Genomic DNA, 24,626 nt, shown 5'->3' with positions numbered 1-24,626 from the left:
GTTAGAGGAGAAATTCCACTGTAGCTCACCTCACATGTATACGGCATTATATAGTTTCTTTGAGCACTGAGTGTTCACTGATGACTAGTTTAAAGTCATATGCGAAGCCAGAACTGGAACCCGCGTCCTCCATGCCCAGTGTGATTGCAAAATAAAATACCTAAGCAGGTGTTATTGGCTCTGCAGTGACACAGCCAAGCCTCTCTTCCACGTGGCTGTTGTTTGAAGTGCCAAATGTTTTCTTTACTCCTTTGTTATTCGCACCTCAATACAGAAGAGGTTGTGGGATTTGCATAAATCTATTTTGAGGAACTTTTTCTGTTGAAGGGAAGGAGAAGTTAGCAATTTCTGCTTTGGTGTCACCATAGGAAGATGTTAGTGTGAGCAGAGAGGTTCTGCTCCCTCTCAGTCGACAGCCAGGTGCTGCCTCTGCTCCGAGGAACGTGACTTTTCCCAGCCACGTACCTCCAGCTGGTTGCTCATGGAGGGGTGTGTGAGAGTGTTCTGCTGGTCTTCACGAATGGAGGAAGAACCCTCACATCCCACAAGTGGAAACCCAGCCACGTAGCTAGAGCGGACCCTCATGGGTTCCCTGGACTATGAGTCGCCATGGAACTTGCTGAAGACCTCTTCCCTCCTGGCTTGTAGGGACCTAGAGACCTGGCCCTGACCACAATAAGTCACCGCCTCTGTTTCCACTTCTGGGAAGGGAAAATTTAGAACTGAGGCTAAGTAGGATGTTCCTTAGCTAGGTCACTTTGAACCACTTCACCCTGTAAAACCAGCTTTCTTCATTTGGCACATAGAAATAATCAGCAGTGCCCTGGGCTGCTGCAGGGATCGAGCAAAAAGCACAATGCCAGTGGAGACACGTTGTCGTGCTCCAGTGCTCGTCAGTGCTTTTATTATACATTTGTGTGTGAGTGCATGTGCGTGTATGTGTGTGTGTTTACCTGAGTCTGCACGCATGCCTGGATGGAATGTAAGCAAAGATGAACATGACTCAAGAAGGCATCTAGGTTTCTTTTCAGCACTGGAGGTGGCAGCAGCGGGCGTGTTTGTCTCTCGCACCCTTAAACTGACTGGGATCTCAGCAAATTCCCTTCTTATTCTGTGCTTGTATCCCTTTCTGCGTGGACAGGGTGGGTGTCCGTGAGCCAGTCCTCTCCCTTCTGGGGCAGTTGTACCCAGCCCTTTGTATCTAGCACATACCTTTGTGACAGGCCGGTACCCCTCTCCCTCTACAGTGTCTACAGGCTCCGTGACGCAGGGGTCATCAGTGAGCACCGACTCTGCAGGCTCCTCGTACTCCATCAGTGGCATCCTGGGCATCACGTCCCCCAGTGCCGACACCAACAAGCGCAAGAGGGATGAAGGTAAGAGATGGCTGCGCATCCCCGTCAGGGACAGACCAAATAGGGTCTGTGAGGGGCACTCATGCAGGGCAGAAACAAAAGTGCCGGCTCAGCATCCTCACCTGCAGAGGACTAGAGTTCCCAGGACCCCGTCCCTTCCTGTGAGACAAGCAAGATGGACAGGCACCTGTCTGGGACTCTTTTGCTGGCCCCCTCCCATCTTCACTCCTTGTGGCCTGTGCCTCACAGCTGCTAAGAGAATCCCGAGGACCAGTGTGATGCCCCAGGGATGCTGTGTGTAGACTGAGCTCAGCACCAGTGTCTCCTTTGTGTGTTTTGGAGGCAGGAGAGGGGTTGGGTAAGGCAGCCGTTGATTTGATCTGCAGTGAGGGGCATATGTTGGGAAGAAAGAGCAGGGCTGGGAATACTCCTCTGTGGAGACAGTGTAGCAGTGATGACGGAGGATGGAGGGAAATAAATAACCATCTCGTTTTTGACCTTGGACCTGAGAGGAAGGAGCCCTGGGGCCGCCCAGGGATGACAAAGATGACAGCTTTCCCCCACACTACCTGAACTATTGGAGCCAGCCTGCTCTGTGTAGGACACATGCTTTAGGAACCCGGTCTCCCTTCACTGGATGGGCCACTGGCACTGGTTGACATTAGCCAGCATGAGAAGAGAGATGACCCCGTGGGAGTCTGTAAAACCTTAGGCTGAAAATGTGTGTGCACTCGTGTGTATGTGTGTGTGTGTGTGTGTAAGCTGTGGTCTAAGGCTAAAGAGCAGAGAGATAGAAATTTTGCTTTAGTTATCTATTTGTTGGCACAATTCTTTCTCAGCATCATGTCAGGGATGTATGCTCTCATGAACACATGCCTAACTACTTAAGGTTTGTGGCTAGAATATTTAGTCAGCCCAGTGGTGGATTGGCCTGAGGTCTGTGTGCCCTAGGCATTGAAGATGGGCCTGTGGCCTCAGTGTGTAGTGGTAGGCCAAGTTGGCATGATTCATGGTTCTTACAGCGCGCCTCGTCTCCTTCCCCTGCTCCCGTACTTTGGAACAGATGTCAGAAGTCTTTAACTCAGTGGGTTGCTGTGCCTTCTTGCTGCGGCAGGCAGTGGGCCTGCCATCGCTGTTGGTTTATGGAGCTGATGGTGTCATCTTTTCTCTCCGTGTCACCTGGACTCTAGGCAGATGTGCTAAGCTGGTGCCTATGTCTGATCACAGTGGAGGGGGGGTTGTAGGATGCTCCCTTCCAATTAAAAAAACTCAGGCAGAGAATTTTGGAGAAAGAAAAAAAAATCTAGCTTAATGTTTATTACCGGACAGATTCTGATGGGGGAGGGTATGGTGCTAGGGGGCTCTGTTGGTCCACTGTCTCAGAGCAGAAGAAGCTGTCTGGCCTCTCAGACAGGCGCACAGTAGGTCAGAGGGTGGCTGGTGAGCCTGAGGGTTCTGTTGGCGAGCTTATTCACTCAGTACGGTGGCTTCTCAGTATTTAAGGCAACGGGTAGAGGTGCACGGCTACCACGGTGTGCATGCAGGTCGAAGTCAGTACAACTTCCAGGAGTTGGGCTGTGGTGGCCCGTGCCTGGAATCCTAGTATTTGGAGGCCAAGACAGGGATATCACGAGCCCAGAGCCAGCCTGGGCTACATGGTGAGGGTCCGTCTCAAAGACAACAAAACAAGGACATTCAGGGGGATGTAGGATGCTCTGCAGTCCTCCCAGCACTGAAACTTTTGGTAGAGTTTTGAACCCTAGGAAGGCTTGGAGTGAAATTTCAGTCGTGGTATGGAGGCTAAGATAGAAAGGCTTGAAGAATGGAGGGCCTGTACACCTGAGTGAGCCCCTCACAGCTACCCTACTTCAACAACAACAACAAAAAAAGGTCAAACAGAGAAGTGGCTCCTCTTGGAAAGATGCCTGGGGCCACTGCACAGGACTCCTCACCCTTTCTTTCTGTCCTTCTGTATCCCATGAAGCCCTGCATTGGCCCAAAAGAAAGGTGAAGGGGCTGAGCTGGCACCCTCACTTTATCATGGAAGGGAACCAACGTTCCAGCGTACTCTGTCACATTGACACCCATTGTGCGTGTAGACAGCGAAGTAAAGGAACTGAAGAACCCTGAGGCCTCCTCCCCTGGCATTATCAGGACAATTGTCACCAGCATGATTCTTCAGAGAGGAGCTGTGGGGTGAAGCAGCCTGTGGCTGGCCATAGCCTTTAGTGTGTACGTGAAACAGTGCAGGCAACAGAGCACGGCTAGTATGTTGGATGCTGAAGTGAGGGCTCAGAGTTTTGAGCGCCCTATGGAGATGGAAGGGTGCTGGTCTCTAGAATGAAAGCAGGAAGGACCTCTGCAGGAAAGCAGTGTTCAAGGGTCAGGGGGAAGATCTTGCTCCACATCTTCATGTACCTGAGGCTTCCCCGGGGGGGTTCCTCCCCCAGCTCCTGGTATACTGTCATCTCCAGCTCAGACGTGGGTTTTGCCCTATAGGCATTTCCTGCCCAGACCGCATGGTTGGGGAGGCAATTGTGGCATACAACCTCATGCGAAGAGCAGGCTAGGGCATGGAGACTAACAGCTCCAAGTCCCTCTAAAGAACAGAGTGTGAGGTGACCTCTCCCTGGGGGTGGGGTGAGCAAGGCAGGGAGGGGCCTAGGAAGGCCCTTCTTGGGAGATGCATCAGAAGGCTAAGGAAAGACAACATGCCAGTCAAAGGTCACAGAGAGTGGGCACACGCAGAGAGGACCGAAGCCTCAGGAGTCAGATAGGGAGAGAGGCCGAAAACATGTCGGAGTGGCTCAATACTGTTTTCCCAGACATTTTAGTTTGAAAACAGAATGGCTTTAGAGACTCAGGAGACACTGTGCTGAATATTTGGGGTGCTGATGTGAGCATGGAGATAACTGGCTCACCAGCTATGCTCAGAAACGGGACAAAAACCACAGCTGTACTTAACTACACTCTAGAGACCAAGCAGTAACAGAAGGATGAGCGTGGCTGTGTTCTCCTCTGCTCCTAGCACTGAGTTCAAGGCCAGGCTGGCTGCACAGCAGGACAGTCTCTAAAATCAAAGCTGGGGGGTGGTAACACACCGGAAAGTCAGGAGTTTAAGGCCAGCCTCAGACTACAACAGTAAGTTGAGGCCAGCTTGGGCTATGGGAGCCTAGTCTCAAAAGATAAACGGAAACAAAATTAAAAAAAAAAAAAGTTAACCAATACTCTCTTCTCCCAACAACAAATAATGAGCAAAAAGAAAAAGGAAAGAAATGGATTTAGGGGTTGAGGAGATAGCTCTGTTAGCAGAGTACTTGGCACACAAACACAAGAATGTGGGTTCATACCCCCGCACCCTAAAGAGCGTCAAGCAGCTGTGTGAGCCCATAATCCTGCTCTGGGGAGGCAGAGCCAGAGGGTCCTTGGGGCTCACCAGTTAGCCAGCCTAGCCCAACCGCTAAGGCCCAGGCTCAGCAAGCGCCCTCCCTCAAAAACTTAATATGGAGAACAATAGAGAAGACACTCTGGCCTCCGTACGCTTGTGCACCCACCCACACTTGGGCAGACGCATGCGCACACCTGCAGGACACACACGCATGCGCACACACGCACATACGCATAAACAAGTGGAATTAATCTTAATAACATACTTTCCTGGTCTAAACATTATCACTTCAACATACACTCAAGTCTTAAGATAGGACGTGATGCGTTTTTTTTTTTTTTTATTTTTAAAACAAACATTTTTTTTTTTTTAACTCAGTTGTTGAAATACGGTGTGCGAACTGAGCACATCTCAGTTTGGATGCCAAATATCTGAAACCTCCAATCAAATGTCAATCTTCTCTAAACAGTGGAGTTTTGTTAGTATGAAGGTTGTTTTGTGCGGCTTCATTAAAAAAAAAATGCTGTTTGTTTTAAACTTATTAATTATTTCTAGTGTTTTTGTGGTGGGTATTAGGGCAGGTGCGTGTCACGGAGCACACGGGGTTTAAAGGACAGCTTTGTGGAGTTGGTTCCTCCTTCCGCCTTTCTGAGGTCTCATGGTTGGACTTCATCACCCTCTGAGTTGCCTCGCCAGCTTGGGTGCTGTCTTTAAATTTTAAGTAAATTGAAATGAAGTGAAATTTGAACTGTGAAGGCATCAGTGGCAGGTAGAGCATGCCTAAGATCGCAGCGCCTGGGGTAACAAGGCAGGAGGATTGATTGCTGTGAGCCTGAGGGCAGCCTGGGTTGTATAGGGAGCTCAAGGCTAGCCTAAAATATATAGTAAAACTGTTTCAAAACAAGAAGAAAAACGTTAGTTCTCGGTTGTTCTAGCCACACCATTATGCTAACCCGTCATAGTAGGCTAACGGCTACTGTACTGAGCCACACCAAGCACATAATAGGTGCTCAATAAATGCTTACTGGTAGAATGGATCATTCATGTGCCTTTAGAGAGGGCCTAATTAATGAGAAGGGTGAACGAAGTCTCTGGTCTCTTCAGTCATGGGACTTCTGTTTAGCAGGTTGGGGCCTCCACAGAAAGCTCTAATTGAGTAAAGAGTCCCAGAGCTACAGCTAACAACTTAGTCCAAAGCTCAGATGAACTGTTCTGTGCCTGAGGCAGCATCAGGTCCCTGTGGCTGCTGAAGGCAGAGCAGGGGTTAAAGGGGGCTATGCGGAGCAGACAGCAGGAAGCCACTGTGCACTTTCCACATTCAAGCTAGACTGGGCCAAGGACTGGGGCATCAGCTTGGAATGTAGTGAGCCCCCCATCACTAGAGACGTGAGCAGGAGTGGACAAAGGAAGGGCAGGAGAATCAGAGAAGGCGTCTGTTTCCGTCTCTGTGACTTTTGGGGGCTGTCACAGCTGAGGCAGCTGCTGCGTCTGTGACATGCAGAGTTTGGAACAGTATTCCCATTCATTTCCCCCTTTGCTACCTCGCCTGGCTCTGCATCTGCTTTTCATGTGATGGAACTGGGTAAGGGCCCTCACCCTTGCTCACAGTCTTGGAGAGGTTGGAATGGGACCTTGTGGAAAGGCAGCCTGGTCTCCTGTCTCACCTATGATCGTTCGTGGAGAAAGCTGTGGCAGTGGTCCTGGGACCCTGCTGGGCCTAAGATTCAGTGCCTGAGGTGGGGCCTCTGTCTCTGGAAGGCCCAAGGGAGCTGCTGGAAGGCTGGACTTGGGAGGACCAGGCAGGGCTGTGAATAACAGCCATGGCCAAAGGGTAGCCCTTCTACTGCTTCCTGGAATTTTGATCTCCAGGGAGGCCTTCTTTGCCTTCTTCCAATGGTCAGGCACCCCCATTCAGATCCCCTCGACCTTCCCTCCCTACCTTTTTTGAAAGGCCTGGAATATAGGAGGTCAGTGGAGTGAGAATCCTTTCACCAGCTCAGAAAGCCAAATCTCCAGCATGCGTGTCAATGCGGGCCAGGGTTTGCAGCGAACAGGCTGCTACCTTTTAAGGAAAGGCACGGGAAGGACAGCCAGGACCTTGAGGTGCTAGTTCAGTGTGACCCTATAGTGAGGTCGGGGTGTTGCTAGGGTGTCTTAGCATGTCCAGTGGCGCCTTTTGTTTGGGAGTGCCTAGCAGGTTGGCTTCCTTCCGTTCTGTTTCTGTCTGTTTTCGATTAGCTGCCCACCCCCACACTCTCTTTTCTTTCTGTTTACTTTTTACTCTCTCTCACCAAACCCTGGCTTCTGTCAATTGGTCTGACGTCCCAGTTCAGTCCTGCCTAGCAAATTCCTGTGGGACTGCTGTGAAGGGATGGGTAGGGCTGGGTCTGCACTCACTCTAGCTGTGGGTTGGTGGGCTCTGGCCTCTCTCTTTCCCTGGCTGTGTTTCCTGTGCTCTGGGCAGAGGATGGAACAGAGTGGAGGAGCTAACTGTCACGGTTCCCAGAATGGGAACTGGCAAAGCCGGAGCTGTTTTCTCAGGAGTTAGCGGCAGCCCTAACATTGCACAGGCCTGTGATCTCTGGGGAGCCCTGCTTGGCAGAGATGCTGAGGCTGCTGGGGGGGAGGGGGGCATTCTGGGGAGGGGGTGGAATGGTCTGAGGACTTCCTGTAGTGAGATCCTCAGCAACTTGATCTCTGAAGCCGAATTTTGTCATTTGGAAGGGACAGGTGGCAAGAGCCTTGTGGATGATCAGGAGGCTGAGAGGACGTGGCTCCCCAAGGGCCTTAGGAACACACTTAATACATGGCCACTTGGGACTTGAGGCCATGAGGCCAGTCTCAAGTGGAGGATGGCAGGCTCCAGCCACAGTTCAAGCTGTTTGGCAGCTGAAACTCACAGGTCTGCCTGCCACTGATTTCCTGTTTGTAACAGTCAGGGGTTGGGGTGGGGGTGGGTGGTACTGAAAGAATGGAAGGAGGAATGGAGGACAGGCGGAGGAGCCCATGACCATCTAAGCTGAACAACAGTGCCCCCAGGTGTTGGTTGCAAAAGCAGGGGTTGTCTTTTCCCTCAGGACCCCGAGTTTCCCATGGAAGGAGGTGCAGGGTGCACACCAGGTGCAGGGTGGCGGGGTAGAGGACAAGAGCGGAGTGCCTGGGTCTGGAGGGCTGGGTGTTTCAGGGGTTAGCCAGCTTACGTCGTCGTCGTGGAGAGCAGCTAGGAGGTTGTGGTACGCCTTCTCCCACCCCCCACCAGGTCATCAAGCAGGCGAGAAAATGAGGCTGGGATGGAAGTGGGTCAGAAGGTAAACCCTAGAGAACCTGGATCCTCAGAAAACTCTTGGTGTCCTTTATGGTCCTTACTGTTAAGAGCCTTTGTGACCTTATCCATGAGGGTCACTCTACCATGCCCTCTGACCTTCCAGCGGTGGCTTCCTCCCTATTCCTCCTCTCACTCCAGGCCACCGGTGTTCTCTGCCATCATGCAGTAGCACCACCCCCCCCCCCCGAATCTGGCAGGGGCTGCCCAAGAAGTTGCTTAGCCCACCTGTCTGGGTTCTCCACAGCCAGCTCACTTCCCCACCCCCCGTATATAGTGGCTTGGTGCTGGCCATCTGACCTCCACAACTTGCTAAGCCCACAGATGCTTCCAGGGTCAGCATGGAGCCCTGGAAAGTAACACACTTTGCCTGTAGGTAGGCATCCATTCTCACAGTAGCTTTTAGGGGGCAGGTAGGTGGTTACTGCCATTTTGTTGTGGCCCCTGTGGGGCTTTCCTGACCCTGGGGGAGTACCCTGTACCCTCCTGTAGATGGCCTCTTCCCTGAATTCTCTTGTTGACCACGACCAAGGTCCTCACTTGCTGTGAGGTGGCAGAGCCAGGTGGCACTGGGCTGACTGCAGGTCATGATTTCAGCTGAGGGTGAAGTCAGATCTGGGACTCTGAGTGGTAACCACCCTTTGGGTTTCTAGGTGTCTGCTGTCAGCCTGCTGTAGCCCTTCAATTGTGCTAGTTTCTAAGCCCCAAGAACCTAATGCTTCTAGAATCTGAGCCCAGGCCCTAGAGAAAGAAGCTCCGTCTGGCCAAAGGCTATGGGTGGCAGGTCCCAGGAGTGGTGAAGGGTGTGTATGCTTGTTTGCAAGTGTGTGTGCATCCTTGTGTTCATCCAGCACAGGCCAGGAGCCAGTGGTATGGGAACTCTTGGGTTGGGGCTAAGGAGCTGTGCTGCAGATGCCCACACCAGTGGGGCTGAGGTCATTTGTGTTATACTCCTCAGGGCATGAAGCTCTGGCGGAGCCCCAGGGATGCTAAGGACCAAATGTCTAGTTCCCAGTCTGATTGGGTTGTTCTCCCTTGTCCAGCTGTTGAAACCATGAGCACTTCAACTGAGACCCAGGCAACCAACTTGAAGGGGCTTCTGGGTGAAGAGTCCAGGTGGTCTCTGGTGGGGCTTCATGGGCCTTTCCCTCAGGTTTGGGGCCTGTCCCATGGGAGGGGGCCCAGGTTTCAGTTCCTCCCAGCTCTGGTCCCTCAGTTTCACTTTTATTCAGTGAGGGAGAGCCTGCGTGGGAGCCAGAGACACTGAACCCCTCCCCACCCCCCTCTGTTTACAAGCCTGCTTAGCCCAAGCCTCCCACGTTCCCCCCAGACTCCAGCTTTCACTCACTGCACTTGTGTTGAGGGAAGCCTAGGGATATGACAAGAAGCTCTCAGATTTTACATGTTGGAACCCTTTTAAACTTAAAAAATTATTGAGGACTAATTAACTTACTGGGCTAATTAAAGTGAATAGCATTAAATTATTAATTTATTAAAATAAATGACAATAATCAAATAACGTCTATTATTTTGAAATAAGTGCTGTTCTTCACCAACTGAAAATTCAGTAGGCCGATGGTACTGTTTATGCCTGTGTAAGTTTCTTCAGTGTCTGGCTGGACAGACAACGGCTAGAGTCACAGGGATGCCTCTGTACTCACTGTCATGAAGGCTCTGGAAAACTCCACTGTGAGCTTGAGTGAAGGCAAATGACACTGTGACGTTACGGTGAAAATAGCTCCAACCTCACAGACCCCCTAAAGGGCTTGGGAACCCCCTGGATCTCTGGGCTACACAGAGGGGGTTTCTCCACAGGACGCCTCCAGCTCTGACTGAGCCTGCTCATCTCTTGTACAGGCAGAGGGAACAGAGATGTGGTTTTAGTTAGTTAGCATCTCTCATTCTTAACTGGGAATGAGTGGCAAGACACATGGTGGCCCTCTCACACACTGGATGTGCAGTTTCTGACTCTTCTCTCAGGCTTTTGCTTCCACAGAGAGGCATGGCCCGAGAGCTCTTCCTATATCCGGCAGAATGTCTGTGGGGTTGGAGGTCCGACTTCCCTTCAGCTTGCTTCCTTCTGTGCTCCCTCAGAGCTGGGGACACACCTACCTTCTCACTAGCTTGCAGGCTCCACCCTGGGCACACTTTTGGTGGGAGAAAATCCAGCCATGATATTGATTGGGAATGAAATATAATAAAATATAATAAAATGCCTTTAGTATTTATCTTGACACCCCGTACTATATTAAAAGCAGATCTGAAAGGAGATTTCTGTTCTGATTACAAAGGGGCTTCTGCGCATTTCTGGAACATTAGGGGAGAGTGACTCACATGCACATGCGTGCGTTTGTGTAATTCCACGTTGACACTCCAATCTTCACTTTCACTGGCATACGTACCATTTGCTGGAGAGAAAGGGCATGTCCTGAGGCTAGCTGAGGTGCTCCATGGAAAGAAGATGCACTGAAGGAAGTTATAAAAGAGATTATGATATGAGAGATTGCTTATAGTGAGATCACGGTGAGCTACGAGCAAACAAGGAGGTGTGGCCGGGCCCCCTGGGAAAGGATTAAAAGTGAGGAGGGGTTAGAACTTCCCAGCACCAACCACCAGGTGGCACCATTGACCCAGGACAGCTTAGTTGCTGTCTAGGGTACCAGGGCGGTGGGTACTGGCCATTTGTGAATTGATACACTTGTTCCTGGGCCAGTGTGGCATACCTGGGTAGGCTTACCATTTATCTGTCTCATTTCTCTGCTGAAGAAGCTGACCATTATCATTGGGATTAACCCCATCACTTTTTAAAGCTCATGGCCCAGATGTCTTGACACAAACCCTTCTAGGGATCCCTGGGTCTACCCTCAGCCTTTAGTTGGTGTGTGATCTTGGACAAGTCATTGCTTTCTGAGTCTTCCTTCTCTCATGCTGAAACAAACAATGGGATCTTAAGGTCCTATATTTGGTGGTGTGTCAGGGGTGACACTGGTGTCGACACTGGCTCTTTCTGTTAGCTGTCTGACTGTGGGCATGTCACTTCCCACAGGAAACATATTTCAGCAAATATTTTCCTGGTTTTAAATAAAATATCTGATTGAAAAACGCTTTGGAGCGTGTGTGTTGGACACACACATACGCGCGTCCCTGGGGACCGTTAGCTAGGGATCTCACTGTCCTTTCTCCTTAGGTTTGCATCTCTGCTTGTGAACGCAGAAAAACACTTCTGGCAGATGTCTGCTTAAAGACATCTGTCTCAAATATTTCTTCAACCTCCTTGTTTTCTCTCCATCTCCACTGCTGGTGCACTGGTCCAAACATACTCCTCTTTCCTTCCGGATTATTGCTACGGCTCCTCCCTGGTCTCCACCTCCTGATTTCTCCACAGGGTCATGTGGCAAGCCTAGTATGTCCTCTGCAGCATACCATTCTGATCCGTGGCTCACAGAAGAGTTTTAACAGTTCACGTCCACACGGTGCCCGCAGAAGCCCTTGGGACTTCTTAACAAATCTGGCTCCCTCATGAGCCGCTGAGCGGCTTCACTGTCCTGTCATGCCCAGTTCTGACAAACCGAAGCTCCTTCATCATTTCCTCAGAACCACCTGGCCTTTCCTGCTGACGTCAGGCAGGTGGGTGAGAGTCAGACAATCTGGGGTCTACTGCTCACTCCACCTGTACTCCTGTACTCTGGGAGTCACATGTGAGCCTCAGTTTCCCCATATCTGAACAAAGGTACCAGGTGTGCCTGCAGCAGAGCCACAGGGATGGACTGAAACATGTGAGGTGCTGAGGAAACTCCTGAGGCCTTTCATTATGATGACGTGTCCTTTCCCTGCCCCAACCTAGCCCAGGGGACATTCCACGACTTCAGGGTCCAGCTTGATTGTTGATTCCACAAAGAGGGATCCTACCTGTTCCTTCTGGCCCTGTTAATAAAAATGAACATCCGTCACTTGTCTGTCCTTCTCAGTTCCCAAAGACGGTCAGCTCCACGGGGGCAGAAGGCAAATCTGCAGCAGCCACCATGTCCCCAGGGCCCAGCTCAGGGCCTGGTGTGTGGTAGCAAATATGTCTTGTGTGTCTGAGAAGGCATGGGTTTGGTTGGTTAGCAAGGGCAGGCTGTGGAGTGGAGGCCTCACCCATTAGACTCCCGGCTCCTGCCCAACCTACAGCCTCAAGCAGGGCTACCAAGCCCCATAGAAAGGAGCTGGCAAGACCCATTTTACAGGGGACAGAGCACCCTCTGTCCTAAGGCACACGGGAGCACATGTGTGTGCCTAAGATTCTCCTCTTGCCTGATGCCTGGGCAAACGCTCCTGGTGTGAATGGACTGTAGCCCTGACTAGGAATACTACAGTCACTAGCACTGACAAGTTCTGATGACATGCATTTAAACATCTAATGCAGTTGATACAGCCAGTTTATCAAGCAGGTACTCTCATCATTTTACAGAGATTCACAGAGTTAAGGAAGTTGTCCAAGGTCACACAGCTCACCCCAGAGTCTGGCGGTGCGACGCTGGGGCTGGCACCTGGGCAGTTAGCGCCATCGTACCCTTACCTGCCATTCTGTCTGCCTCCCCGTGTCACAGTAGGATAGTGCCAGTGTAGTGTTGAGTGCCTCAGTGGGCATGTCCAGCTATCTCCAACATGGGCCTTCAAGGCCACTTTTGTGTCATCAGCTCTGCTCTGAGGCTGGACTTGGATGTACACAGATTGGGCTTGTCTCCAGCAACTCTGCTCTGCACGCTTCCCTGCCACGTCCAAGCTAGCCAGCTTCAGCAGAGGCTGGTCACTTACATGGCGACACCATGGATGGATGGGGGCCCTGCCCAGTACATGCTAAGCAAGTACCAACTGAGCCACACCTACAGCCCCCTTCCCATCTAGTCAGGCGGCATTTTAGCCCCAAGCTTTAGAAACTCAACTGATCAAGCTGTGCCCTAAAGAGACTTTGTAGGTTGTGAGTTCACTCACAGGCAGAGAAACCCGGTTTCCTCGGTTTGGTTTCAACACTGCCTTTCTGTGTGATCTTAGTTGTGGTCCTGTCCCATCTGGTCCCCGATTTGGATGCAGGAAACCTGACAATCTTCTAGCTCTGGTCCCCTCTTCTCTCTCCTACATGCCCTCCCTCCTCCTCTCTCCGTTTCCTTTCTCACTGAGACACAGACTCTATCCAGCACTTCTGAATGGACTTTTGTTCGGTGGACATCTCTTCTCTGCAAAGGACGACTGGTCAGGCTTGTATCTTTTAAATGCTGGACATTTGATCAGTTAAGAACCCTCGTAGTGCTCTCTCAAGAGACAACCTTAGGGAGGCAGACAGAGGGGGTTGAGGGGGAGGTGTGCTGGAGACGGCTGACAGGCAAACAGCAGAACCTCTCTGGGGCCGAGGGCATCATCGTTCTTTCAGCAAATGGCTCTTTTCTGGCTCTTCCGTCAAGCTCAGCGAATCTTTCAGACCGACTTCACGGGCCTTCCTCTTGGCTCCCTCAGAAGGGAGAGGGGTGGAGAGCAAAGCCCAAGCCTGAGCTGTCCCTGTTCAAGGTCTCTTTGAGATAGGGCCTGGAGCACTGGACTCAGTCCTGGGCCCTCACATCTTGCCTCTCCAATCCCTTGCTGCTGATCTTGGACAACCCTTCCTGGACCTCAATCTCCCTTCTCTTTTTCTCTCCCTCTTTCTTTCCTTTGGGTTGTGCAATGGTGGCGCGCGTATGGCAGATGCGTATGTATGAGGTGCAAGCGTGTGAGCATGCAGGCGCCCACACACATGCACACTCACTGGGAGGCCAGAGCAGGGTGTTAGGGGTCTTCCTCTACTGCTGCCCATGTTATTATCTTGAGACTGGCCTTTCACCAAACTGGAAGTTCACTGTTTCGGCTAGACTTGTAGGCCAGTGAGCTCTTAGGGTCACATGACTCTATGACCTAATGCTAAGGTTAAGACACATATAGCCATGCTCTGCTTTTTTGAAAGGGTGATGGTATTCAAATTCATAACCTTATACTTGAAGAACAGCCACTGAGCCATCTCCACAGCCCCACCCCTTGTCCTCTGCTTTTTTTCAGATAAGGTCTTGTCATGTAGCCTAGGCTGGCCTTGAATTCCCAATCCTTCTGCCTTGACCTCTCAAATGCTGAGATTTCAGGCATATGCTACTGTACCCAGCTCTGTGTTCTTATCAGCAAAGAGAGAGTGACTTCCAGGGGAATCCTGGCAAGTTTAGTGAGCCCCAATGCACAAGAGAGTGATTTGCTCCTCAGAGAGCATTAATGCGGTTCGTCTTAGGTTTCCACTTGGCGATCATGCCCAAGGATGAGCTTTGCCATCCGTCAAGTGGGAACAAACAACAGTGGAGCTGGGGCTTCTGAGGATGACAGGCCCTCTGGGAACTCTGGGACAATTTCCCTGCCTTGTGCTCTCGTCAGTCTCTCGGAAATGGTAGTGATGATGCCAGTCGTGCCTTCTTCAGGAGTTAATCATGGTGGTGCTCACCTGCAATTCCAGGAGGAGAGGGTGGAGGCAGGAGGATCACCAGTGTTGGGTCTACATAGAGAGCCTGTCACAAAACAGAACAGAATCTAACAACAAATAGTGCCTCCTGGCTGGGTAGACCCTTTGCCTAAGGTCTACAAAGCCTCCTTCATCCCCAGAACCACACAAAAAGGTAGAGGTTGTGCACACCTGTAATTCCTGCTCTGGGAGAGTGGAGGCAGGAAAATCAGAAGTTCCAGGTCATACTCAGTCACGGAGTGCCGTCTAGGCCAACAAACAAACAAACAAACAAACAAACATAACCTTTCCTCAAACCCGGGGTTTCGACTGCAAGCTTCCAAGCTTCCAAGTCCTTCTGAGCCTTGGCGGGTGAGGAAAACCAGGCAGGAGGATCGAGAAGGGGCTTATTAAAGGCCACGCCAAAAGTTGCATCCCGAGACCCGGCCTTGTCACCAGCAGGCCCCTCCTCCCGGAAGCACGAACTGCGCCCGGGCCAGCGTGTTCGGCGCCCCGCTGTCCTCCCTCCAATTCTGAGGCTGGCCCCGTGGGTTCCTGGCCCGGGAGGGCTCAGCCTCGCCGCTCGCGGCGCGGAAGGAAAAACCAACCCCACCGCGGCAGCCCCGGGTGCCCTCGGGAAGGGGCCGCCCCGCCACCGCGCCCCGCGCTGGGCCTCCGCGGAACATTTGCAATTTAATTGACATTTGGCGGCAGGAAGCCAATCAGTATAAGTCAATTGACGTCCCGAGATAAAACTAATAGGCGCTCGGCCGCCGCTCCCGCCGGCGCCGCCGCGGCTGGGCCTCGGGGCACAGCGTGGCGGCCGCTGCACCGCGGGCTGGCCCCGGCAGGTAACGGCGCTGGCGCGTGTCTCGGCCCGCGAGGGGCCGGCCCGCGGCCCGCTGATTGCCGCGCAGCCCTCGGTGGCCGGGAGAAGCCCGTAATGAATGACTTTATTTGCCGGGGCCCTGCTGAGAACAATTGAGTTTGTTATGGTAACGGCCGAGGCCAGCTTTCCGCCGCTCCGGGTGGCGCGGGCGCGGTGGGCAGCCGAGCAGCTGACGCGCGGGCTGAGCCGAGGCCGCCGGAGCGGGAGCGGGGACCGAGCCTGCCTCGTCAGGAGAGCGGCTCCGTGTACCGCGCTGCGGGGACGGGTAGGGACGCAGGCCAGAGCCGGATGGGAATCTATGGCGTTACCTTGTTTATTGCGCCGGCCACTATCTGTGACCCCCCCCCCCCGTCCTCGATCCTGAGCCTGGAAGTGGGTTCTCCAAAGGGGACAAAAGGCATCCCTTCCTTAACACCGTGGCTTGGGAATGGGGGGCCCGTACAGAACCAGTGTGCTCGCTGCGAGGAGATGGGCTTCCTCCCACGGGGTCCCCTGTCTCCATCCCCGTGCTCTCTGCCGTGACACTTGCTACAGGAAGTCTTCCTTACCCCCAAAGAGAAGGGGCCTCCGAGCTCTTTCAGCCTCCAGCTGCCTCTATCAGACCATGGGTTCTGAAGGCGGGGGGGGGGGGGGGGGGGGGAGGGGGGAGTGTTGGAAGTGCATCTCACAACCTCGGGGCTTGCCATGGACATGTGAGCTAGTGGGCTTCTTCTTTCTTCTTGCTAATCTTAGTTTCTCTCTGGTTCTGGATCCCAGGGTGTTCTCTCTCTCTCTCTCTCTCTCTCTCTCTCTCTCTCCCTCTCCCTCTCCCTCTCCCTCCCCCTCTCCCTCTCCCTCTCTCCCTTTTTACAGGTGCACAAGCTGATGCACAGGTCGCCTAAGAAAGGAGGGTAACGCTGGGGGAAGGGGTCTGGGCTGAGAAAGCAACACGAGTTTGCTGTAAAAACCGAGGGAGCTGAAACTGACTCTCAGAGCCATCATCTGGGAAATTGGGGGTAGGATCAGGGCTCTGTTTCTACTTCAGAGCCCTTGGGTGTTGCAGTGTGACCGCTGGAAATGAATCATTCCCTTTCTTTAGCTTTCTGAGGCAGACAGGGAGATTGACACGCCGTCTATGTGACAGGCAGTTCTCACAGCAGCTCTCGGAAGAACGCAGACTCTTGCCATCTTCATTTTTGTAGATGGGAACTAGGAGCAGCTAAACAGTCTGAGGCCACAGGGGCAGTAAGCTGAGTGCTAGATGCAGACCCGAGCAGTTGGCATAGATCGCACACAGCCCCCTTGACCCCTTCGTTGCTCTTACACTCTCCCTTTAGTTCCATCCCTGTTGCTCTTGTATCCCCCAAACTCTCTGTCCACGTTTGCCGGACAGCAGGTGAGCCGGCATTTCTGTCAGCTGGTTTAGAGACAGGGTCTCACAGGAGTGTGTATTGCCTTGAACGCACTCCTGATCTCCTGCCTCAGCCCTCCATGCTCCGCTGTTCAGTGTTGTCTCCTCCTCTGGCTTTGCCCTCTGACGCTGGCTGTGGATAGCTGAGAGCTGCTTCTGGGGGGGGGGGGGACAGCAAAGGCAGAACCCAAGCCCTTCTTAGCTTAGTCTAGCAGGATTTTTGAATTTAAGAAATCATTTTCTTTTCTTCTTCCTTCTTTTTTTCTTTAGACCATATCTCCTGTAGTTGAGATGACCTTGAACCCCTAATCCTGCTTCTGCCTTTTGAGTGCTGGGGTTATGGGCATATGCCACCAAACTAGCTTTGAAAATGGTTTTCTGAAAAGTGGAATCAACGGTCCAGGCCTTGTCTCTTAGGAGCAGGCTTCCATTATCCCACGACTTTTTTAGAAGTGTTTTTGGCACCTGTTTTCTAGCCCTAAAACAGCTTCCGGAGAGTTCTTTGTGTCCCTAAGATAGCCCTTTCTCTGATGGATAGATTAGGAAAATGGTTCCTGGTAGAGGATAGTTCTAAATGGCAAGACTGGAAAGGGTTAGGAATTAGTCATACTAGCGTCTCCTTGTGGCGCTGGACAGAACGTAGTGCTTGCTTTGCTGCCCTGATATAAACTCAGGTGAAAGAGAAGCTACCCACACATCATCATCATCATCATCATGAAAAGTAATACAATGCCCCAACAGTAACAAACAGGGAAGGTACATAATGAATGCTGTAAACGCTTTACTGTGTAAATGCTCAGGCGTCACTATACCAGGAAGCACGAGGAAGCGGTTAGCACTTGCTCCTAGTGTGAATCCAGCAGCGACAAATACAGACAGCTGTGGTTTTGGCAATATCGATGCCCGTGGCAATGCCACCATCGGTAAACTGATTTTCTGACACCGTCCTGATAAAACTTCCGCCAGTGCAAGGCACTATCTTTTCTCTATTTATATGGTGATTGTATTCCCGGGAGTCAGTAGGTATTAAAACACCAAGGTTTTGTGTGTCTGAGTAAAACAGAGTTAGGCACTTGGCCCGTATATTTATACATAGTTTCCAGCGACCTGACTGCTTAATATGTCATTTTAAAGACACAAGGGGTTCAGGACAATTTTTCTGAGACACACGGACTGGCCCAGCCTCTAGCCTGATACATAGCCAAGGGTGACTTTGATCTTCCTACCTCCCTCATCCTAGTGCTGCGATTGCAAGAATGTCCCACCAAGCCTGGCAGCACAGAGCAATCTTTCCTGAATCACACTGCTTTGTGTCTTTGCTGGTCCCTGTCATTCAGTGTCCTAACATCTCCAAAATGACAGCGATCCACAGACCTCCCAAACCTTTCATCTCATTACTCTCACGAAGAGTCACTTGCACAGGGCTGGAGAGACAGCTGCCACTAAAGAACTTGCCACACAGGCACTGAGACTCGAATTCACGTCCTCGGCATCCACATACGAAGCTACATGAAGCCCTTCATCCCGGGGCAGGGAGGGGGAAGACAGGAGGATACTTGGGACTTGCTGGCAAGTAACTCTAGCTGAATTCGTGAGCTCCACGTTCAGCGAGAGACGGTCTCAATAAGGCGGAGAACAGAAGAGAGCCAACATTTTCCTTTGACTGCCATGTGAGGGTAGACATGCAAATACCAGAGACCATCCATAAACACACATGAAAGACCATCGCAACAAAAGGGCTTCCTATGACATTTTCCTATGGGAAATTCTGCAAAAAAAATTTTAAGAGCAAAACTGAGCAGTTGGGGATATGGCTTAGTTGGGAGATACTGCTTAGCATGAAGCAGGGTTCAGTTCAACCCCTGTAGCCACGTAACCTTGATGTGGCGGCGTGCACCTGTGATCTCAGAAGTTCAAGGTTATCCTTGGCTATACAAGACCGTGTCTCCCCCATTCCCCCAAACAAACCCACACACACAGAAAAAACAACTCATATGCTGTATACCTACTGTGTACCAGATCTGCACTGCGGAGACAAGCCTTTTGCTTAAGTTACATGTGGGCTATGAAAGTCGCTGGATTTGCTGGGGCTCTCTGTCAGTGAGCACAGCCCCACTCACCCTTATTCTACCCACCTCTGTTCTCTAGGACCCCCTCAGCCTCCTTGCTCATGTCCCCACATCCAGCCCTGGCTGGAATATCACCTTCCTCCAAGAAGCGGTCCCTGCCTCCAGAGCCCAACAAATGTTTGAAGCAGAAGATGCAGTCAAGCCTCCTCCTCTGTATATTTTCTCGTTTTATTTGTTCAAATGAACAAATTATTTAGAGACAGGGTCTCCTGTAACCCAAGCTGGTCTTGAACTTACTAGATAGCCCAGGAGGATGACCTTAAACTCTTGGTCCTCTTGCCTCCACTCCCTAAGGGCTAACATGACAGGCGCTGGCTGCCACGCCTAGCTTTCTAATTTTAATTAAAGCACTTCATTGCTTTTTGAGGGAGAGTGTCGCTTGGTAGCCCAGACTCACCTTGACTTTCATTCCTCCATCATCCTTCAGAGTGGGGGAGGGCAGGTGGAGGGCACCAGGCTCATCTTTTCTCCTGTGGTCAGAAATTCCTTTTTCCTGTTATCACGGAGTGACCCTGGGTCCTTGCTGTGCTGCCTCGTCTGGGGCCTGCCGGTTGTGCTTTGCTGACGCCAGTGCAAAGACGACGTAACGTACATAAAAGGTCACACAGCCAGAGCATGAACCCAAAAGCTACACCTTTGTCACTTTAACATTACCAGGGCCACCTTAGGAAAGAGTCACCCACTGACTGGACTCTCATGAGCAAGGCCTGGCAACTCTCTTCAGAAGTTCTGCCGTCAGAACCTTGAGCTGGGTGTGAAAGCCTCTGGGGAGGGAGCGGCCATTTCCCAGCAGGAGGCCACCAAGAACCGGCTGTGTTGTTTGGTTCTACTTTTTTTTTTTTTTTAATCCTAAAAGTATGTATTGTGTGCCTGTTCTGTGCTGGCCTTTGTTCTAGGTCTAAGGGGCAGGGACACAGGAAAGGATGAGGCAGACAGTGGCAATCTCCTGAACAGGGAGAAAAATAGGAATCCAATGTTGTGTTATTAAATACTTTTTTCCCCCAGAGCTAAGCATGGAACTCTAGACAAGAGGCTGTACACACATGCGTGGTGGTTGTTGTGCAGAATAACAAAACTAGGAAGGACTTAAGGAGCATGTGCTTTTGGGGAAGAGAGGAGTTGAGACAGGGTTTCTCTGTGTAGCCCCAGCTGTGGGTGCCCACTGGAGATTTGCTGTCTTCTAGAAGCTGATGTGATCACGCAGATGATACTTGAGCAGAAGCTTCAAGAGAAACAAGAATGAGCCATCTAGGAAAGTTCTAGACCAGCAAGGACAGTGGCAGGGTATACTTGACGTAACTGAGGACAAGTGAGGAGGCCAGAGTGATTACGACGGGAAGAGTGAGGGGAGAGTGTGAGGGAGTGGTGCCAGAGAGGTGGGGCAGCAGAGGTGGTACAATGGTTAGAGCACTTGCTGTGCAAGCCAAACGACTGGAGTTTGGATCCCCAGAACCATGCAAACACTGGATGGGTGTGGGAGCTCACTGGCCATTCCAACCACAGAAGGCAGAGAAAGAACAAGCTATTAGCTGGACAGGCAAAGTCTAGCTGTGATTAAGGGACCCTGTCTCAAAGAATAAGGTAGAAGAGCAATCAATAAAAATTTCCCATACCAACCTTGCGCTTACATGTGCACATGTGCTTTTATCACATACGTGCGAACATGCATACAGATGCTCACATGTACCACACACACATACACATGAAAATAAGAAGGTTTAAAGAAAAAGCAAGGAAATGCAGAGCTGAAGTCGAAGCAACCAGGCCCAGGAAGGGCACCTCAGCTGTGAGCAATTGTGGGTATTGTGGAGAGAGCAAGGGTATTGGTGAGTAAAAGCCAGAACCTCTGACAGGGAGCATTGGAGGTCTTCATGTCGCCTACTCCCAGATAGCCACCACTTCTAGAGAACAGTCCAGTCCTTTCTTACGCTCTGGCACCTGCCACTCTGTGGTAGCCATTCTCCTGCCATGACTTCTCTCTCTGAATGTGACTTCTCTCTCTGAATTCTCTCTTGCTTGCCTGGGAGGCTGTCCCGTCTCCTTCCAGCAAGCTCTTCCCACTGTGGCCACACCAGACCATAAATGGCCAAGTGGCTGAGACCAGCTATTGATAAGAGCAAATAAGGGACTCCCGTGGGACAGAGCATGGGTGTCAGGATGTGACGACTAAGGCTGCTGGAAGATGGCCTGTCATGTTCGTGTGGCATAGAGTGACCTAAAGCTCTCTGTCTCGCTTCCAGGCCTCAGCCCTGTGCCAGCTACAGCAACGGCTTCCCTCAGACACAACAGCTTTGTTTGCGCTTCTTCCTCCATGGCCTCTGACAATGGCTCTGGCCAGATACAGACCCTATTTGCAAACCTCCTTTGCCTTTGGAGACCCCATGATGCCGCAAGAGCCTCCTCCTCCAGTGAGCAGTGACTGTGCTCCCCAAAGCACAGTCTTGGGAGAATTAAATTAAGTGCCACCAAGAAACTTCAATAGCACGTTGGGCCAAGTTGAAAATGGAGAGTGAAGGTCTTGCTGTGGATAGGTCAGGCTTTGGCATAAATTAGGAAACTCTGTAGGGAAGGAAAGGAGCTCCTGGGTGGAGGGCTCAGGCTGACGGTTCCTGTGTGGCTGCTGGGTATCTGGGTGACTCTGAACTTGACTTGTCCCTTCAAAAGTTATCAGAATGAAAGTGCAGAGTTCCAGGTAGTCAGGAACAAAGTGGCTTTCCTGAAATGACTTGGCAATTCGATGCCAATTCTTGTCTATGGGGTAGCCTCTGTGGGTCAAAGACACCAAGGAACTGAGCCACTGTCTCAGCTGGCCTGGTGACACTGTGATCTTAGGCAAGCTACCTCTGCCTCTCTGAGCCCACTTCCTCTTCATCAGCACGGTGGGAGCCAGAATCTGTTGCTGGTATCTGAGGTCACCATTAGAACCGGATAAGCATATGAATGTCACACTCAGCACGACCGTGACTGAAGCGTAGAGACTGTTATTTTTATCGTTTTCCAATGTTCCTCTCCCCTAGGCATACCACTTGGCTCTCTAATGCAGAAATACTCTCCCGCCGCGTACAGAGCCCAAACAAGTCAACTTGCACCCATAGGGAAGAAAGCATAGGGCTTCCCTGCAGAAACAAGAGCCCCTCTCAGCGCCTGGGATTGCCGTCCTCCGTAAATCCACCCCTGTTATTCGAGCGCTTGGTGGGAAAACATTTGTGCCAGATCCGCACAAAAGCCTCCCGAGTTCTCTTCAGCTGGGACAGGAGATGACACACGTTGGCAGGGCAGTGCCTGATCTCTGTGTATCCACAAGAAGCCGAGCCAGTCCCTGTGTATCTAACAGGTCAAGCTCTGAAATGAAGAAGCAATAAGCCAGTGAAATGGTACTATCACCGAAACATGATTGATCAATTGAATTCTATCAGAGACAGTGGACAGTGAGATTAACTCAGGCCTGATAGGTTCAATGAGTTAAAGCATGATGTTCATTTCAGCTTCATTTCACCAGTCTTTGCTTGTGAAATTGGTCAATCAATAGAGGTTGAAGATCATATATATAGATATATATATATTGGGGACCATCTTATGGAGAATATCATCTCTGCCGTTGGCTCCTGGCTGGGGCTGCCTGAGGCAGGTAATGGAGACAGAACAAGGATTCCATCAGCCCCATCAAAATGGCCTGGTATATTCTCCAAATGAAAAGTATTTTTGGATCTCTGATGATTTATCTTTTTTTTCCTCTCACTTTGATCTATGACTAAACCCATACCCATCTTGGAGGAATATAGTGATTTCTCTTGAAAACATTTGTGCAGTGATCAGACACATACACTTCAACATATGAACCTTCTTTCTAGTTACAGCGTCCTTGGAGGAGGAAAAATAGAGACAGTAATTTAAAAACTCAAATAGGGGTAATGTGAAGATTGCAGAGTGTATATGATTTTAAACCATTATTTATTTATTTCTGCCCTGCAAGGGGGGATGGGAGACAGTCTGCTTTATGCTGGGTTGGGGGTGGGTCTGAAAAAAGAAGGATACAGGAGTCCTTGCAGATATAATGAAAACAAAGCCCTTAACATCCTTTGCTCTCTTGAAACAAACTCCCTGTCACACCCAGGGATAGTTCACTCGCTTGGGAATGTTTTCACTGGGGTGTTACTATCCCACTAACTTGGGTGCATGCCCTCTGTGAGGTGGGGTGATTGGGTATCATGGGGGTGATGGACAACAGATTAGAGAGAACAGACTGGTTCTTTCTTTCTGTTCTCTGATGTCATCACGTGATTTTGGCACACAGAAATGTTGTCCATCTTGTCACACCAGTGCTGAGAGGCTTTTGATAAGAAACGTGCACTATCCAAACATCAGAGTGGGTTGTTCTGGATAGGGAGTCTTGGAGATGAGCTGATAGGGGTGGAAGCCTTGCATATGCTTGTGGGCTTTGTATAGTACACCCCCCCCCCCCCCCCCCCCCCGTCAGCAGGGTGCTCCTATCAAATCAGTACCATGCTTTCACGCATCCAGCGCTCCGAACTCACCCTCCCCTCTGACGGAATGCACTCCTCTGCCCTATCTCTTCCTCCAGCTACCTCTTTCTAGCTCACTCGCTTGGAAATGTTTTCACTGGGGAAACAAGCTGACTTGTTTCCAAGGAGCCTTTGGGACGATTCTGTCCCGGTCTGGATAACGTGGATGGGTTTGACTGGGTTCAGAGCACACCCTGGAACAGCTTGCTTGCACTTGGCTTCCTAAGTCTTCCACTTTGTAGCTGTGGATCTTGAACGAGGGATTTAGCTCACCGTTACCTCACTTTCCCCATCTGGGAAGTAAAGGCAGCGATAGACTTGCTGTCCTTGGGGGTTTGTGAGGGCTCACCGAGTCAGGTGCTTCTCTCCAGGGCATGATCTGTTTTGCAGGCTCCCAGCGCCTCTGTCAGCACAGCCCATTGTCTGCACCCTCCACCTCAGGGTGGGAGGTAAGATTTGAACCCTCTAAGGGCTGCAGCAGACACCCACCTTGAACTCTTGTGTGATGAACTGGGAGACTGGGTGCAGGCATCAGGGGCCACATTACCTGGGCTGGCAGCTTGATTTGAACCTGCTCTCCGGCCCCAGACAAAGCCCTTGGCCATCTGGCCTCACTGTTGCCATCCCTGAGGGAGTGATAGTTAGTCCCTCGGGTCCTTTCCATCACTGATGCCTTTAACTCATTGGGTAATGCACAGCACAATCAGATTCGCTTGAGTCAAACCTGAACGCACTTGCCAATTTTACAATTTCGTGTTTTCCTTCACCGAGAAGAAAGATTGAGTGAAACTAATGGCTAAATTGTGGTGGTTCCGACGGAATTTTCCTCCGCGCCGCTTCAGATGCTCTTAGTCCACAGCCCTAGTGTAGGGAGGGGGGGCATACATACACAGTCACCTGGAACCTTGGTTGGGTTGTGAGCAGCCATGGTACAATCCCTGCCCTGCCAGGCTGGTCCCTAGAAAGAAGCCTGCTTCCTCCATAGATGCCCTAAAAATGGTAGCCATTTTTGTCCCTGTTTGGATTGTACCTGTTTGGGTTCCCAAGGCCTTGCTTGGCTTGGTACCTTGTCCCTGTTCCCTCATCTTGACCTCAGGCAGCCTCCCCTTAGAGCCCCTTTAGGCCGTTAGGTTGTCTCTG

The 24,626-nt window shown here is 51.2% G+C and overlaps 1 protein-coding gene across 1 annotated transcript in view; it reads left to right on the top strand.

Annotated features, from left to right (window-relative positions):
• Pax5 (paired box 5) overlaps positions 1 to 24,626 on the top strand; it is a 176,961-nt gene that overhangs the window by 28,645 nt on the left and 123,690 nt on the right. The window contains exon 5 of the mRNA XM_055605267.1: positions 1,248 to 1,376. Coding sequence (XP_055461242.1) covers positions 1,248 to 1,376 — 129 coding nt within the window. The remainder of the gene's footprint in view (positions 1 to 1,247; positions 1,377 to 24,626) is intronic.

Source organism: Psammomys obesus, unplaced genomic scaffold, assembly GCF_907164565.1.
Source record: "Psammomys obesus unplaced genomic scaffold, mPsaObe1.curated_primary_1811, whole genome shotgun sequence".
Lineage (NCBI taxonomy): Eukaryota > Metazoa > Chordata > Mammalia > Rodentia > Muridae > Psammomys > Psammomys obesus.
This window is presented reverse-complemented; position numbering and strand designations above follow the sequence as displayed.